Source organism: Pelmatolapia mariae, linkage group LG23 (assembly GCF_036321145.2).
Source record: "Pelmatolapia mariae isolate MD_Pm_ZW linkage group LG23, Pm_UMD_F_2, whole genome shotgun sequence".
Taxonomy (NCBI): domain Eukaryota; kingdom Metazoa; phylum Chordata; class Actinopteri; order Cichliformes; family Cichlidae; genus Pelmatolapia; species Pelmatolapia mariae.
In genome coordinates, this window is record NC_086246.1 from 32,725,784 (window position 1) to 32,744,362 (window position 18,579).

At 39.5% G+C, this 18,579-nt stretch overlaps 1 protein-coding gene across 5 annotated transcripts in view; it reads left to right on the forward strand.

The window, feature by feature from the left end:
- Window positions 1–18,579, forward strand: part of LOC134620306 (uncharacterized) — a 32,756-nt gene that overhangs the window by 2,182 nt on the left and 11,995 nt on the right. For 4 of the 5 annotated variants that reach the window (XM_063466394.1, XM_063466392.1, XM_063466393.1 and 1 more), the window contains exons 3-14: window positions 1,697–1,863; window positions 2,159–2,187; window positions 3,105–3,131; window positions 4,396–4,448; window positions 6,209–9,216; window positions 9,314–9,472; window positions 12,906–12,964; window positions 13,113–13,133; window positions 14,530–14,783; window positions 15,005–15,066; window positions 15,335–15,563; window positions 16,007–18,534. In XM_063466394.1, coding sequence (XP_063322464.1) covers window positions 1,697–1,863; window positions 2,159–2,187; window positions 3,105–3,131; window positions 4,396–4,448; window positions 6,209–9,216; window positions 9,314–9,472; window positions 12,906–12,964; window positions 13,113–13,133; window positions 14,530–14,783; window positions 15,005–15,066; window positions 15,335–15,563; window positions 16,007–18,534 — 6,596 coding nt within the window. The remainder of the gene's footprint in view (window positions 1–1,696; window positions 1,864–2,158; window positions 2,188–3,104; window positions 3,132–4,395; window positions 4,449–6,208; window positions 9,217–9,313; window positions 9,473–12,905; window positions 12,965–13,112; window positions 13,134–14,529; window positions 14,784–15,004; window positions 15,067–15,334; window positions 15,564–16,006; window positions 18,535–18,579) is intronic. The other variant, XM_063466395.1, reaches the window with a different exon arrangement.

The following is an 18,579-nucleotide window of genomic DNA, read 5'->3' on the forward strand; positions in this document are numbered from 1 at the left end:
GCACTGAATGCTTTTGGCATGAAAGGATCTCTTTCATATGCCTCATAATCTTACTGTTGATTTGATTGAATTCATGTAAACAGACTCATAAATGACATTTTGTACAGAACATAAAATTTTTTAATTAAATAGCAAATGAAACATCTGCGTTTCTTTTCTCTGATGCCAGAAACAAAAAAAGTATTTCCTCGTTTATACTGATGCTATTTTCTGACCTTCATTGCTGGAATTTGTTCATTGATTTAAATTTCGCTGATCACATACTGTTCCTGTCTCATGTGCATGATTATAACATTAAAATTAGTTATGCTTATGATTTCATCAATGCTCGGACGTGGTTTCTGCTGGCATGATGCTAACTAAAAACTTATCCCACACCAATAACTACCAACCCCTTAAACACATTCACACATTCAGTTTTTTTTTTTTTTTGGGGGGGGGGGGGGGGGGGGGGGGGGGGGGTAAATCTTGGTTCAAACTTTGTATAAAGCAACAGCAATGTGACATTGCTGAAGAAACAGACATTATTACATTGTTTCATCAATCACCTCAGCTCTACTGAGATGAATTTATTTATTTTTTTCCTCAAAGTGCAGATGTGGTTGAAATTACATCTCATCAACCATCCATCATGTTTCTTTCCCTCCAGCTCTTTTTAGGCCTCATTTCTTTTCCATTGCACTCTTTCTCTTCAGATTCATTGATTTCTTTGAGCACATTCACATTACTATGTAACTTACTACAACTACTATATGTCCACTGTAGCCCCAGGAGATTAGCATTAAGAAATGTGTTGAAAGTGACAGAAAGCAACAAATAGAAGCAGCACAGTGTCTTTTTTGTTGGTCTGCTGTGGATGGATCTTGGATACTGTCTTGGCCTGAAGACAGAGGTGTTTTTAAAATGTAGTTGCTTTAGATGTGGACCTGATTTATAATATGGAAATGTTGTACCCTCTCAAAAACACTTGAGTGGAGCACCACTTGGTTGAATATCAGAGCACTATCTAAAGAAGCCTCTAATCATATGGAATTACAGATATTTATATACATTTATAGTCTAATTTTAGTCTCTTTTTTGATTTCCATTGTTTTCGACCAACTTGGGTCTTTTTGCAGATTCCTCTGTGATAATTTCCCTTTCATCCCCAAAGAAATCTTTTTGACTCTTTCACAAATGTATTCAAGTATTATTTGAGTAAAAAAATCTGGGAAAATATCACAGCAGCTTATGGAAAACATTCACTTATTCTTACTATAAAGGGATTTTTAACTCACTCAAGAAAGGATGTATCCAGTGTCCATATAAGTAAAAATAAAAGGCAGCTAGCCCTTCTGCAAGTATCAACACAGTAAATACATAATAAACACATTCCTCTTCCCTTCAGACTTGAGGGTTGATATGATTTACCTGTTGAGTTTTCACATTTACATTATGTCACATATAGGTGAAAAGTCCTATCAGTCAGAGCTTGCAGGGGTGCTATTAGTTGTTGAAGTAAAAAAATGGAGGCAAACAAAAAGCTGCTTGTTAGGGCAAGATTACGTCTAAAATAGTCATGTAGCTTTGTGAGGACCACAAACCTGACAAATGACAGCCTTACAGACAACTTTTGTTTTTTAATGTGGACCCAACAGTAAGTTTTACCTTTCAGGATCTTATTATCTTCAGTAATTGGTGTCTCTGTGTGTTTTAGTGTGTCAGGAGACAGTTTGGGAGGCCTTTAAGATCTTCTGGGATCGGCTGCCCGAGCGGGATGAGTACCAGGGCTGGGTGAGCCGCTGCATGGATGGCTCCATCAGTGTCATGGACATAGGCAGATTCTTCAGCCAATCAGAGGAGCATCGAAGCCTCATCAGGAGTGTAAGAACACCACTAAAACTAATAATTGATCCATTAATTGATATCTTAAACAATAATACAAATATTTATAAGTTGCAGCCCTGCTTTCAGATAGTGGTATTGGTGCAAAATGTTTTATTCTCCACTGTTCTCATCATTATACATTTACAAAAAGAAGATTGCTGTGGTTTTCCATTCTTTCCCTTCCACGTTAAATTAAAATTAACAGGCTAAAGCAAACCATGTTCGTGCTTCTTTGAGAAGTTGTAAATTTTGGTGATATTCTTTGCTGATTGTGTGTTTTTCTGTATTTCAGAGAGTTGCTCTGGTTGCTGCAATGAACATGTAAGTTACCAGCAATTAGACAGTCAAATGTGTTATTGTGTAAACTGTACAAATATAAATTTAACAAATCACTAAGTGACGTGTCATGTCCATGGATATCTTAAAAAGTAAAAAACAGTGAATAATGTTGTCAGGTCAGACAGGACTATTTAACGATTTGAACTTTGAAAGCTTTCAAGCAACAAAATCTTAATCAACAACTTTAATAATACTGCTAATTATAAACAGTCTACATGTAATTCAGCAGCACGGTCACACAGTGGTTAGCACTGTTGCCTCACAGCAAAAAAGTCCTAAGTATAATTCAACCATCAGGGTCTTTCTGTGTGGACTTTGCATGTTCTCCCCATATTTGCGTCCATATTAGTCCGGCTTCCTCCCACAGTCCAAAGACATGCAGTTAGTGGGGTTAGGTTAATTGTTGAATCTAAATTACCCATAGGTGTGAATGTGAGTGAGAATGGTTGTCTGTCTCTATGTTTTGGCCCAGCGACAGACTGGCGACAGACAGGTGTACCCTGCCCCTCACCCTATGGTAGCTGGGATAGGCTCCAGCTCCCCGCCACCCTGAATTGGATAAGTGGAAGAGACTGGATGGATATATGTAATTCATAGTTTATTGCTTTCCTATAACATTATTTTTAACTTAATAAGTCTTTGGTCTTTAAAATAAAATATCTCACTTCAATACAACACATTTTACAACGCTAGTTCAAAGCAAATTATGAGTTTATGCACTATGTATAGCCTAACAGTATTAAATTAAGTTTAATCAGTATTAAATCAATAAGATTTCTGAGGACCTGACACTGAAGTAAATGGTTTGTTAGACTTTTTGTACCAGCAGTGATTAGTTCAAAAACTAAAAGTGGTGGTTGTGTATTTACATCTATGTTGTGTTTGATCACCTGCTGCAGTGTGCCCATCAGCCCTACTCCATGCAGGTAGGCCTGCAGACACTGAACACCAACTACAGAGCTGGGCTGGAGTCAGGCAGTGGAATTAGGAGACCTATTTTGCTAATTTAGTGCTCTATATTCTGACTCTGGGACTTCAGAACTTATTACTTATTATTTATCATTGCTGAATCTCTATGCAGCCCTTCAGAATCAGAATACTTTATAAATTTCTAAGGAAATTGCTCCAAATCAATAAGGAGGGTAAATGACTGAACTAAATTAAATAATACAATATATTACAAAGTGAAATCAGGTCCTAATATATATATACAAATATAAATATTGAGAATATTACAGAGATTAAACACATGTGACTGACATTGTACTCTAAACTGTTTCTTTAACACCCCCACCCCACCCTACCCCCTTTTCTGTAAGCCAGCTGAGGGGCAAACATCAGACTTTCTGAGCTGTGTGTAGTAAATAAATGCATGACGTAGTTCAGACAGTTGAAAGAACAGTGGTTAACTCATTATTTAACACTATGTCTATGTTTACAGCATATATCTGACAGTGTTTGTTGGCATTAGCACTAAGATCAAAATGTATCAGAGTAGAAAATAAATAAAAAAGTGTCAACTTTAGTCTAATCTAGAGATTTTGAAGAGCTTTAATGACTCCATCCCAGAGACAGAAAACTGAGCTTTGTTGCTTTCTACCCTGGCAGGACGCTGGCCAGTTTTAGAGTTTGGAGAAGAGAAAGTGAAGTGCTCGCGTGCGCGGCTTGTTTATCATTTCTGCTTTCTTTGGCTTGCTGCACGTTTATTTATTTATTTTACAGTTGTGTGGTTTTTGTTAATAAAAATGCCTCAGTCCAGCTGCATGGGAATTGTTGCAGTTTAATAAATTTAAAGGGGAATGCCAACTATTTTAAGGATTCACAGATGTTTTGTGTACATTGACAATGAATGAGGCTCCAGGGTTTGTGGACTTGTAGGGTTTGGTAAATGTTGGACATAAATACAAGAAGGACATAGAAACCTTAAAACAGATGATGTTCCCCTTTAGAAGTCACATTATCATGCTTTATATGTCTTTTGTAGCACATCAAATCTTTGTTTACTGAACAAAGTTAGACTTCACAGCACACCATCACAGAAGAGGACAAAAACAGAAGTATTAAAGCATTAGTATTAAAGAAGCTGGCACTGCCCTACTGGTTAAATGATGTTTCTCTCAGCTGAGTGCTAGAGGAAATAAATCACGTTTTTGCTAAATGCTTTGCTTTTTGTCTCTGTTTGTCTTGTAGCTCGGAGACACCGACCACTCAGACTGGAGATGCAGTGACCGAGATCCCACCAGGTAAATATTTTCGATATCAGGGAGTCTCCATTACCCTTTCAATGTTCTAATGAGCTTTTAATACAATAAGCAGTTATTCTTAAGATACTACTAGATGCTTTAGTTATTTTCCAGTGTATCAGAAATAATTCCCATCATGGTAATCAGTTCATCTGGCAATATTTGTCTTTTGAGCTCTGTGCTCTGGTCAGTATAAGCCAGTTATTCAAAACATCCTCAACTTTGACCAATTTTTTTTTTCAAGAACACAAAGTACATGAAGATATTTTTGGTAGTAACCTAGTAACTTGGCAGACAGAGCCTTTTACTCTGTTTGGTCAGAAAGCTAAGCTTTGTCCAGAAACACGTTTTGGACAAAAGCCAATCACGGCTCACTGTAGCCTCAACATGTAGCTACAGGTGTACACAAGGTGGACCATTGCTGATTACTTGATTTATGCATCTCCAAAGATATATCTCAGCCAACTTGTACAGAGAAGGGTGTTATCATTATCTATTGTACCCTAATAAATTGTGGGTCAAGGAAGTTGATAAACCCACCAGGACACAAGGACTTTGGTTTAAAACTGATAAATTGAAAAAAAAAATACTGATTTGAGAAGCCCCTGTGCATGCCAAAAACTTCTAGTTTAGGGATGTTTTGCCATCTTTGGCATAGCCCTAACAAATATTCATGAATGGGCTTTACAACTAGCTGAAGGAATCTATGGACTGGATGTGCATACAGATTAGTGCCTTACTGGTGACTCTTTCACAAGCCACTGAAAGTCTTTGTTGAAACCCCAATTGGTGGCACAAAGTGTCAGCAGCCGCAGTCCCTCACCTTACAACCAAATCTGTCTTATGTGAAGTAGGAGTGGGTGCAGGAGGCTGATTCCCGTGACACGCTCCGCTCTCAGAATAGATCTGTAAGCCTATTTACGGGCAAGTGTCTGGTCAATGGATGGAGACTGAGTAGAGGACTGGGAGCAGAAATGTGGACATGACAGAGTTACTGCAGGACAACTATCAGGGTTAGTGAGATCACAGCTACAGATGGTTCATTTTGACCTTGTTTTTGTTTCATGTCATCATCAGTACAATTTCTGTCAAAGTGCATCGTCTATGAGGTCTTCCCATTGACACCCAATAGAAAGAAAACTGCAGAATGTTTTCATGACACTCTTGGTTCATGAAGTCTGTGATTTTCATGATAGTCCCCAGATCTCAATGAGATTCTCAACAGAACCCCTGCTGTCAGAAGTCATGATTTGCAGCCTTTTTTTAGCAGATCATTTTAAGGATTAGTTACTTGTTGGCAGACCTGGAAGTTATTTTATCCACAAGGAAAACATGGCAGACTTCCAGTGGAACTTTAGGTCACAGGTTAGCATTGTTAAGTAACATTCTTCAGCTCTGCAGTCAATGTCAATTACAAGCAGGAACAAAGAGGCGAAGGACACACCTTGTTTTATGAAGCTGAAAACTGCAATAGCGAGGATAAACTGAGTATTTCTTAAAAACTGGTGCTCTTCTCTTCAGTTCTTTTAAGCATTTTACACTTACCCTCATTGTTACAAAGAACCCATTTATATATCTGATAAGTTGAATATATATACAGAAATGTTTTGGTGTTGTTATTTGTTGTATTCAAGATTAGTGTATCAACAATAAGGTGAGCAAAATTTAAAAATTCTGCAGTAGAATTTGGTTGTAATGCTTAAAATGCTACCTTTTCTTTGTCCTCCTCCTTCAAGTTTTCTCTTTTTTTGCAACTATAGGAGAGAGTGACATCATCATTGGATCAGAGACAATCACAATCAAGCAAGATGATCTTACTGTAGATCTTGAGGTCACTTCCTGGGTTCCTTCGGTCTCTGTGACTGAAGGTCCACATCAAGAGTCTACGGCACACATTAACACTGAGGTTTTAAGTGTTGGGGGCCTGCTTGAGGATTCTGTGGAGGTGGCAACAGAGGCTGATTACGCTGTTACACATAAGCCTTTAGATTGGATCGATCAGGAAATTGGGGAAGACAAAACTATCCCTGAAATATCAGATAAGGAGGAGGCTGTAGTTGAAGATGACAAGATCATTGGGATCATCCCTGAAAATGTGATCATAGTTGACTCTGAGGTCATTCAGGAAGTTACCCCAAAAGGTGAGAAGCCTCCGTTAGACGTTGTGGCCCATGAAGCACCCACAGAAGAAACTGTTGTGGTTCTTCAGATGCCCACCACAGCATCAGAAACTATCACATTGGAGGAATTAGGGCAGAAGGTACATCCGAAGGTGATCTCTGAGGCTCCTTCAGAAGTCATGATACAGCACATCCCTAAGGCAACCACGGAAGATGCTGTTGAGACAGAAATTAAAGGAATTCCAGAAAAATCTCTGGATATCCATGACAAAACTTTCACTGAGGATTTTGTAGAGAAACCCTCAGAGGATTTAGAGGATGAAGCAATACCACTTCCAATTCCTGAAGAAGCTGAAGACAAAATACATGCACCTCCAGTAGAACATCCTTCAAAGGCAGTTGTAGAGGTGAGCCAAGAAGTAACCAAAGTCATCACAGAAGCAACAGAAACTGTATTACTGATAATAGATGCAGAAGAAGAAGCTGAAATATTCAATAATGTGACTCCAAAACAAGGATCTGCCTCAAATGTAGAAACAGAAGTCCCCTCCCAGGCCTCTATTCTGACGACAACACATAAGATGGAAGTAACAGTTGTTGAATACACTCCAAAGGACAAACCAACACTAATGGCTGAGGTTACTTCTAAGCCTGTTCTAATATTAGAACATAACAAAGGTGAAAAATACAGTGTCACAGAGGAACCGCCAACAATACAGATAACTACATCCAAGGAACACAGCAAAGAAGAAATACCAGTGGTGTCAAAAGAGGAGGTAAAAGCAGAAGTCAAACAAGAAGAGGTTGTTCTGGTAGATAAGACTAAACAAATAACACAGACTGGTGTAGAAGGGCCAAAAGATACAGTTGCTGAAGAAGTTGCAGTTCAAACAGTAACAGCTCCAGAAGCAGCAGCAAAAGAACTACACAAAAAAGCAGAAGAGGCAACAGTTATAGTGGAGAGTACATTAATAACCTCAGATGATGTCGCAACAGACAAAACAGAGGAAGAAAGAGCTGAGGTAGTTGTAGAAATACCTTTTGAAGAGGAAAAACATGTAACACAGATAGAAGGGAAAATGTTGGAAGCTACAGGAGAACCAGTTAAAGATGAAGATGATACAACTGATGACTTTAGAGAAACTGTACAGGAGGAAGGAAGAAAGGAAGAAACTACAGAACAACCAAAACCTTTAGTGGAAACTTTACATGAACCTGAACCTCTCGAACCTGTGGAAGAAATTGTAGATATAGTAGAACCTTCAGAAATTACTACAAAGGATGTCAAACCCATAGAAGAAACCACAAAGGAGACTGAGCCCACAATAGAACCAGCAGAAGAAGTAGAACTTGTAGAAGTCATCAGAGAAGAGACTAAACCTCTGGAAGAATTGGCACAAGAACTGGAACCTGTTAAAGAAACCACAGAAAAGACAGAACTAGTAGAAAAACCAGTGACAGAGGCCAAATCTGTAGAAGAGACTCATGAGAAGTCACCACAACCCAAGAGAGAACCGACAAGAAAAACAGAACTAAGTGAAGAAATGACAGTGAAACCTGAACTCAAAAACGATCCAGTTCAAGAAGCAGAAGGACCAGTACTCAAAGCAGTACCCACAGAAGAACCAAGAGAAGGCGAACTCATCAAAGATACTACAGAAAAAACACAACCCACAACAGAACCAGCCCAAATTGAATCTATAAAAGAAACTGGTGAAAAAAATGAACCAACAAGACAATCTATAGAACAATCAAAACCCAAAATAATAACGGAGGATGATAAACCTGATTTTGTTTTAACATCTGTCAATAAAACTCAAGAAGGAGCTGAAGGGGAAACATTTGAGGACAGAGAAGAAGTTGCCTCTGAGAGTTTAGATGAGGTAACGGAGAAAGAAGCTGGATTTGAAGATCCAGAAACAGATGAAACTTCACCAGAAGTTACAGAGACCCCTTCAGAATCTGATGAGGAAATCACTCCTGTGCTTGTTGTTGTTCCAGAAGACACAGAGACATCTGCACCTGAGATAACAGTGGAACCTCCTGGTGGATCTGAAGTGGGAATTCTCCTAGAAACAATCAAAAATAGCAGTAAAAAAGTCACTAAATCTGAAGTTCCAGAGCCTAAATTATTCCCTGAAGCTGAGGAAGAAATCTCAAAGGCTCCACTTGAAACATCTCCAAAAGCTGTCACTGATGCCCAACCAGGCACAATTTCAGAGGTAGAAACCCCTAAGGAGGTCACCCCAGAGTCTCCTAAAGAGCTTCCCAGTAAGGAAGATGGTGCCTCAGATGAGGGCAGTATCCCGGTAGCTTTAGAAGACCCCGATCAAGAATCAGCTGAGGGTGACTCCCCAACTGAAGAAGTGGATGAAATCTTAACAGAGACACCACTAGAAGTGGCACCTGAGTCAGTTGATTCCATCACCCTAGAAACAGTTGTGGATTTCACTGAAGAGAGAACACAAAGTACTACACTGGGTGCCACTGAGGAGTCTACCCCTACTTCCTATTTGGAGATTACGACCAAGTATGTGGTCGAATACAATAATGGCAACTTTCCCGATCTTACAGAGAGGGTTTATGACGTAAATGGCAACTTTTTTGGAAACAATGGCTTCAAGTTGGAGGATGAGGAGGAGAACTTGGTAAGAAGATATGTTTAATCAGATGACTTGAGGTAATCCCTTCATACATGACATTCCAGTACCAACCCCATATCCGTATGCCTACCTTCAAATTTAGATTGGTAATGAGATAGACACGTTACTTCTGCCCCCGAGGCCCCTGAAGGATGAGGTGGTAGAGTTGAGCATGAAACTGAAAGAGGAAACCTACAACGATGCGCTGAGAGACCCAAGCAGCTTTGAGTATCAGCAGCTGGCCAGACACTTCAAACGCAGGGTGAGTCAACTATATTTTCAATCTGCTCTATATATGAAGGGGTCTGTGCAGACATGCCATGTAAAGTGCACTTTTTAAGATGCTTTACCACTATGAAATGTTGGGTTGGATATACATGACTTTCGGAGATATCAACATACCTGCTGTAGTCATTACCTGAACAGTGGCTTGTATACAGCATTAAGAGTATACTCACAGGTATTTTTCTAAAGACTTTCATATGCTTGACTGTAAATTCTTTGCATTAGATAACAGCCAAAAATGTCAAATGAAAAAGAGTAGGAAAAGGAGTGTGATTCTTTTTTCATTCATATAAACCAAGAATATTAATGCAAATATTAATGACTCAACAAATCTGAAGAAGAACCTTAGAATCTGTGGTTAATCTTTCATCAAATCAGTGCAGCTATTTAACTGAGTTTATTTCAGTGAGTGAAATGAATTTGAAAACTCTTTTTAAGGCTTAATATTAGGTCTGGTGGTGCTGCAATGTTTGTTTTTTTGGAGTAGGAAGTGAAAATGTCAAAGTGAGAGTGGAGTCCCAAATTATTGGCAAATGCTAGCTAGTTTTCTCAGCAAGCTGACACGAATACTTGTACATTTGTGCTAATTAACATATAAATAAAATCCTAAAATTTCGCTCACCAAAAGAGACTTCTTGGATGGCCTATTAGTACAATTAAGCATAGAACAGCCATACTAGTACTCAGACAATTACATTTAAAATGCTCCAAAAAGCTCAACAGCACAAACACAGTCTATCCTAGGGAATCGATTTGCTGACACGAAGCCTGGAAGACAGTTAGCAGCTACAGCTCCATATGTCATCATCTATCTGCCAGTCTACGATGTCATACCTCTAATAATACAAACCTTAAGTCTTAATACAATTTAAACAGATGAGTTATAAAAATTATCCCCTGTATAGTTGTTATGAAGGGGGAAATTAGGGTTTTTTTTGTAACAGGCTTTTGTATCAGGTAAACATGTTTATTTCTGCTGTAAAGTTGGATATTCTAACACTGAATCACTGCTGGAGCCAGCCTCAAGTAGACATTAGAACAGGGGGGTGGGGGAACACCAGGCCTCAAGGACCGGTGTCCTGCAGGTTTTAGATGTGTCCTTGATCCAAAAAAACTGATTTAAATGGCTAAATTACCTCCTCAACATGTCTTTATAAATAAACTGGTAATAAACTAATCATTTGATTTAGGTGTGTTGACCCAGGGTAATATCTTAAATCTGCAGGACACTGGCCCTTGAGGCCTTGAGTTCCCCAGCCTTGCATTAGAGGAACTGCAATCTTTGTTACTTGGTGTCGGTTTATCTAACCCTTTACACATGGGTCAAGTCACTGTACCTGGGACTATAGGTGCCAGGAGACCTGTTTAATGTAACTGTAGTTTTTGTCTGTTGAACACAAAGTTGTTCAAAGCAAATGCAAACATATGAAAGTAGCAGTTTAGAGTCTAGGGGCCTTAAAAAGAGGAGCATCTCCTTCTCAGTGATTGTTGTTTGTACTCTGTGAGCGATTTTATGTTGGAAACAGCAGGGATTTTCTGGAAATGATTTTTATCTCAGAATGTTTTTAACTTTGTTCCTCCTTGTTTTGGTTCTGTGCTTCCTGCTGACACCTCTTCTTCCCTCCTTCCTTCTCTTTAACTACTTTCTCTGACGTCCACCATACTTACTCATCACCAAACTGACTTGCTTGTGGTTTCCCACAAACTGCAGACTCAGGAGTTTGGCTGTGTCTTTAAAGGCTTTTGCCTGTTTTTCACGCATTTGGATTCTTCACGCTTTTGAGCTCAGTTTCCTCCCCGCTGCCAGCAATCGGCTATACGAGCCGGTGAGGCAGAATCAGAGCTGGAAAACTGCAGAGGACATACAGTACAGTATACGAGCAGTGAGTCACCACGAGCTGCTGGAAAAAAAGCTGCTTTGCCAGGAAAGCAGAGCGCTGGTGAGTTCCCGAACTGCCGGGAGGCTTTCAGGCTCCGCTCCACGTTAGTGACGCGGGAAGGCAGTTTATGGTTTGAGTATCAGGGTCAGGCTTGTTAATGAGGGAGTATGAAGTGGATAATAGAAACAGCAGGAGCTCTGCTGCAGCACAGAAACACACATGAAGAAGAAGAAGCAGAGTGCAAATGCAAAATGCTGGTTTTTATCCAGATAAGCATGACTTTAACTGGGCATCAAGAAACCGAATGGCCAACCATTTATCAGTTTATGTCTTTCCATGATGGTTTTACAAAGTGGGAAGACTTCCAACTTGAAGAGCTAATACGTGTTTAAAAATGCACACAGTGGTCACTCTCTGAGAAGACTGTATAAACCTCCAGCTTTATGAACATTAGCAGGTCTTCAGAGTACGTCTCACCATCAGCAGATCATTTTTCTTGATAATTTAAAGCAGAAAAAGGGCTGACATGAACAATACTCATATGGAAAAAGACTTACTTCCACTGTTAGAACTTAAAGCCATATATTTATATAGTCAATTATTCACAGTGTGTTAAATCTTTACAGATTGCAGTCTTAAGTAAAGGTCAATGTTTCTTCTCTGACAGTTTGAGTCCACTCATCCTTAGTTGCAGCTTTTAGCTGCACACATTTCACAGCCAAAAGTAATTTAAAGGGATTATTTTCATCTCAACTATGAGACTGTCTGACAAATGAGAAGTCCACCTTCTCTCCAGAAATATTCATCAGTTCTTTAGCAGTTCCGAGCAAAACAACATCAGCTCTGCCTCCAATATCATGCCCTGACTGCTCAGTCCATAATACACTGAAGCCCATGGGTTAAGGCTCGTTCAACCAGGCAATCAATCCTAAGCTACTAACCCTGGCCTGGGACTAGAGTAAGGTGCTTGGTAACTTTGTCCTAGGCAGGGTAACTTGGTTTTTGCTGTTGTAGTTTATCATAGGGATATTCATAATCACTCTTAGTCTAGCCTCACACCTAGGACCAGTCTGCCTTGTGAAACTATAAACTTGGCTCTTGTGACCACTCGGATGAGCAGTCCCCTTTAACATGATGATTTGGTGCTGAACGCTTCCTGGATAAGGTGTTTCAGGCCTATTCTACTTGAAACAGAACCTGGATTAGACCTAGAGTGCACTGAGGTCAGTGTACATATAAGAAATCCCTGTGAGCTTCAGACTTTTCTAAATGCTCAGTTCCACACAATGTTTTTCTACCCTTGGTTTTGCACGACATCCTAAAAATGGATATCCCCTAATATAGTCATTTGAGAAACAGAAGCCCCACCCACTTGTTGTTCAACCAATAGAAAAAGCTGTGATCTCATAAAAGGGCTTTATTTTTACACATATATATGTTATAAGTTGCTAACTTGGCCTCACAAAAGTCTGGTTTGACTCTGATGTTAGAGGTTTTCACTCATGTTTTCTTCCTTTCTTCGACAAACAGATTGAAGACGCCTTTCATAGAGTGCCGGGCTTCAAGACGGTTTACATTGTGGAATTCAGGTAGAATTCAGCTGGCATACAGTACAAAAAGAGCACCTATCAAGCCCTCATGTAAAATTAGTTTTGCTAAAGAAAAGATACAAATTTTAAAATAAGTCATTGACTGTTATTTTAGTTATATTATGTTGTGTTTTGCCTGTTTTTTCAGACCCCAGAAGGATCTGGAGCGGTAAGTTGGACAAACGTTAGTTTTTCCATTATCCCCTGATATTATAGATTCACCACCTGATACAGACAATACAGTGAAGTAACTTCTCAAAGCTCATGTGGAGATAAGCTACCCTGTAGATTATGAGTCCAAATGTCATGCTCTCCACGTCATCATGTCTTCACAACCCCCTTTGAAGTAAATAACGGCTCTGCTGTAGCTCTGCTCTACTTGCCACTTAATGTCTTTACCAACAGTCAATCACCTCTTAAGTGGGATAAGTCGTTGGGTAGCTTCAGGCCACATGTAGACCCTGTAGTGTTACCGTTAAAGGTTTATGACGGGCTCACTGTTATTCTGTCCGGGAAACCCCACCTCAGGTTAGTCTGTCTTTGTAAGCCCCTAAAGCTACCTGAACTCTGAGAGCTGCAGGAGGAAAACAGTCAGGCTGTAAAATCATCAGGTTCTGGAAATGATCTGAAAGCACAGGATGGTGTTCAGAAACATGTAGAACACCATGTATAAGATGAGTAAATGTCAGATTATAAGATGTTTGCATGTCAGCTGTGATTTAAAGAAACAAACTGCTGAAACAACATTATCAGACATCAGTAAAAAGTTCCTCTTTTCACTAAATATAGCCTTATAACTTGTAGGTTTTATTAAGAACTGCAGTGGATATAATTTCCTCAGCTGTTATTGATAATCTCATAACAATCTGCCAATATTTATTATAATTGACATTGTGATAATTTATGGATAATAAAGCAACAGCTTTTTAACATTTCCAGATAATGTCTTGATCACTGTTGGTCAAGTTACTTGAAAATAGTAATTAGTTACCAATTAGTGATTACTTCTTCAAGAAGGTAATCCCGTTACTTTACTGATTACTTATTTTCAAAAGTAATTAGTTACTTTATTACTTTTTAAAAACATTATACACAATCTGAATACTTAATAAAGCAACAGACATTTCAGCCCAATTCATTTTTTCTGCATAATCTATCATATAAAATTGAATCAAATGAAAAAGTCTTTTTTTTAAAATTATTTTAATAGTTTTAATCTTTTAACTTTATGCACATTGCATCAAGCAAACATTTAGTTATATGCAACAGTCTTTGACTTGAAGAAATTTGTTTAACATTTAAACCTATTTTCTGCATATTTCAGCATATAAAATAAAATATTTTTTGTGTTTACACTCACTCTTTCAAATAGATCCAAGTAAAACACAGCAAAAAATAAATAAAATCAAAGATTCAGTGGCATTGGGTTAGTGTAGAAAAGACATCTTGATGTCAAGATAATTTCCCAATATTGCCTGATAATTCCCTACCAAACTAACCTGATGAGATTCAGGTTCCTGTAGTATCGTGAAACAAGCTGACCAGTCCTGTTTTCATCCTCTTAGGGGTTTGGTGGTCCTTGTGCACTATGCCATCACTCTGGAGGTGGATGGGAGTGGGATTGCCAACGACACGTTGGATTTCATCTCTCTGCAGAACAACCTTGTGGAGAAGAACTACCCTGGTTCCGCTGAGCAGCCCACTGTTGTCTACACCATCACCGACTTCCGCAACTACATCACTGAGGCTCTGCACAAAGACAACTTCATGACCAACAATAGCCTGGAGACACAGGGTGACCCACTGCAGTTGGAGAATGGTACCATACCCGACACTTTACTTCAAGTGTTTTAATATTATTATTGAGAAATAAATAATAAGGTTTTAACAACTCAAATAAAACCAAAAACTATTTAAAGCTCAGTTCAAAACAAAACTGAGTGCAAATCCATTTTACTCTTTTTCATGATGAATGATAACAAATAAATATATTCCATCAGACAGATCTTCAACTCTAATTGATCCTGTTTTTTTCTGCAGCAGAGAACTTGTTGCCTCCTGTGAAACCAACAAGTCAACCAGTTGACACCTTTGACAACATGGTGAGTCGAACTGAAACATACTTAAAATTATCGGTACATGTTCTACATATGTTCATTTCCTTTAAAGTATCCACCATCTTATAAAGTACAAGCATCCAGCTTGTATTACTGTTGTTAAAAAATTAAAGTAAACATGAAATGAGTGTGCATTTATACAGTTCCGCTAACTCTCTCACATGAAGCATATGGCAAATCATAGTTCTTGGAAACTAGTAAAATATATACAATTTTATGTTGATGACACTCTTTAAATGATTTCTGTTTCAAGGACAATGTCCTCGCTGCAGAGAAGCCTCCCGATGCACCGACGCATGAGGCGGATGACAATGATGTTTTCTCAAAGAAGGAGGACTTCCTGTTTGATCCTTTCAGCCAGTGGAAAGCTCCACAGCTTGACAGGACAAGCGAGAATGATGTCTTTTTGCTCGATGAGAGTACAGCGTCTCCACTGAACCCTGAATTTCCACAGAAGACCTTCGATCTGGAGACTGGAAACAGTAAATTCTTACTTACTTGTACAGAAAAGTGAATTTTAAATAGAAGTATAGTGTGAACACACTTGTTTATCTTATAATTGTCCAATAGCTTGGTCAAAAATTCTAAGGCTTGAATTGAACACTATCTAAATTCTTGAAGGTGATTCTGAATTCTGCAGATTGGAGTTTGTTGTTTATATTTTAGATTTACAAAGAGCAAGAAAATGCTGGTTTAATGGTCAAAGGGATGATTTTGAAAAAATCAGGAAAAATTGACCAGTGCACAGGTATATATCTATATATATATATATATATATATATATATATATATATATATATATATATATATATATATATATATATATATATATACGTATATATATGTATATAATATTATATATTTTATATATATACAAGAATATATAATAAACCTGTTCTGTTCTTGATTTTCTTGTCCTCTACAGGTGATGGAAAAATTGAAGATGAGGGATTCCTCTTGAGTAACGCTCCCCCTGCCAGTGACAAAGCCAACCGAGAGAATGATGCTGTCAGTCCTGAAATTTCCTCTGCAGCCAGACAACCCCCTCCTGTAAACCAGCAGACAATACCTGGGCTCACTCAGAATGATGGCTCTGGCTCTGGGTCCTCTGGAGATGGCCAGGAAGCTGATCTCTGGAGCTGGCAGACTTCAGTGACATTCAGTGACAATGAAGGTGGAAGCCTGGACATGCTCCCACCGCCTGATCTGGAGGAGACTGAAGAGGAGGACATTGATTTAGGCGAGGTTGCTGTTGAACCATTAACTACTAAGAAATCTGTTTTGGTTGACATGGGAGTAGAATTTATTTTAAAAGCAACAGCAGTTCCTGTTTTTGAAGAAGCATTGTCAGAAGGACATATTGAAAAACCTTTTCTGGATGAGGTCCTGGTGACTCCGCACATAAGCACTGATCCCCGATACTCAACCACAACTCATGCACCTGTTTTTTCACCCAAAGAAACTCTGGCTGTTGAGTTTTCTGTACAAACAGTGGAAGCGTCTGGCATGTATGATGACTACTCCTTGACTGAGCCTCAAACCCCTGTGGGAGTAGTTACAGATTCTCCTGAACCAGAGGCTTGGACTCAGGAGGAAGCTGTTTTTCCTGGACCATCGGATTTAGCTATTGGGCTTCATAAAACCACTGAAGAGGTGGGAGTACCTAGTGAAACAACAATAGAGCTTTCAATGGTTACGACTGAATCTAAATATGCAGAAAATGGACCTGAGAATGTAGATGTTCAAGTTACAGTTGTATCTGGACCACCTAAAGCACCTGATAGGGACAGCCCTGCTACCCCACACACAATCACAGGCAGTGATTTCAGCTTTTATGCCATCACTGATGCACCATCAATAGTTGAAGTTCTTACAGAAAAACCTGAACTGCTACTGGCAGGAATGAAAGCCCACGATCAGGTTGAAATTTTGGAAGAACAGCATATCGGGACAACAACAACAGCACCAGCAAATAAAGTACAAGATGAGGACCTGATTGTGGATGAGGTGATGATCGCCATTACAACAACTACTACTCCAGTCCCAACTTCATCAGTAAGGCCAGATCACCACAGTAGCATTGCACTCTCACCAGAGAAGGACTCACCATTCACTCGAGTGTCAGATTCAGTGCCAGATGATGATGATCTGATTCATCATGAGCAACTAAACCATGAAGAGCTTACTGTATCCTCAATAAGCACACAGTCTCCAGATGGGTTAGACCATCTGGTTCACAATGAACCAGCAGTGTTTCACCATGAACACACAAGGTATAAAGATATTACTAACACTTCAGTAATCACACCACCTTCAGATGGTCCTCAATCAAAACCAGCAGTGATTTATCATGAACACCATGAAAATCTTCCTGAAGCTCCATCAAGCACTCCTCCTCCATATGGTCCTCAGTCAAAACCAGTAGTGGCTCACCATGAGCACACAAAGCATAAAGATCTTCATGAAGCACCAGTAAGCACAGCACCTGTAGATGGTCCTCAGTCAAAACCAACAGTTGTTTACCATGAACACCATGAAGAGCTTCCTGAAGCTCCAAGAAGCACTCCATCTTCAAGTAGTCCTCAGTCAAAACCAGCAGTGGTTCACCTTGATTATCGAAACCATGAAGATCTTCCTGAACCTCCAGTAAGCACTCCTTCTCCAGATGGTCCTCAGTCAAAACCAGCAGTGGTTCACCTTGATTATCGAAACCATGAAGATCTTCCTGAACCTCCAGTAAGCACTCCTTCTCCAGATGGTCCTCAGTCAAAACCAGCAGTGATTCATTATGAGCACCATGAAGATCTTCCTGAAGCTCCAGTGAGGGCTCCGTCTTCAGATGGTCCTAAGTCAAAACCGGCAGTGATTCCTCATCAGGACCATGAAGATGTTCCTGAAGCTCCAGTGAGGGCTCCGTCTTTAGATGGTCGTCAGTCGAAACCAGCAGTGGTTCACCATGAGCATCGAAACCATGAAGATCTTAATGAAGCTTCAAAAAACACACCACCTCCAAAGGTTCCTCAGTCAAAACCAGCTGTGGTTTTCAGTGAGGACACAAGACATGAAGATCTTAGTGAAACCCCAGTACACACTCTATTTTCTGATCCACAGTCAAAACCAGCAGTCGTTGTTCCTTCCTCTGTGCAGAAAGTTGATGACCACGCTCCTGTGACTGAACTCCAACCTTTCGAACATGGTGTCTCTGATGTGCCCAGCATCGCTGTCAGCTTTGATGTATTCCAGTATGGCGGGGTGTCGATTGAAGGGGAAAGCAGTGGCTTCTCCAGTGGAGCTCAGGCCTCTGATTTAGATGCCATTGCATTACCAACCCGACCTGGCAGGGCGTTAACAATTTTCTTCAGCTTGAGGGTGACCAACATGGTGTTCTCAATGGACCTGTTCAACAAGAGCTCCCCGGAATACAAGGCTCTGGAGCAGCGTTTCCTCCAGCTGGTGAGGATTCAAAGAATCATGACTCAGTGAATAGGAACCTTCCAG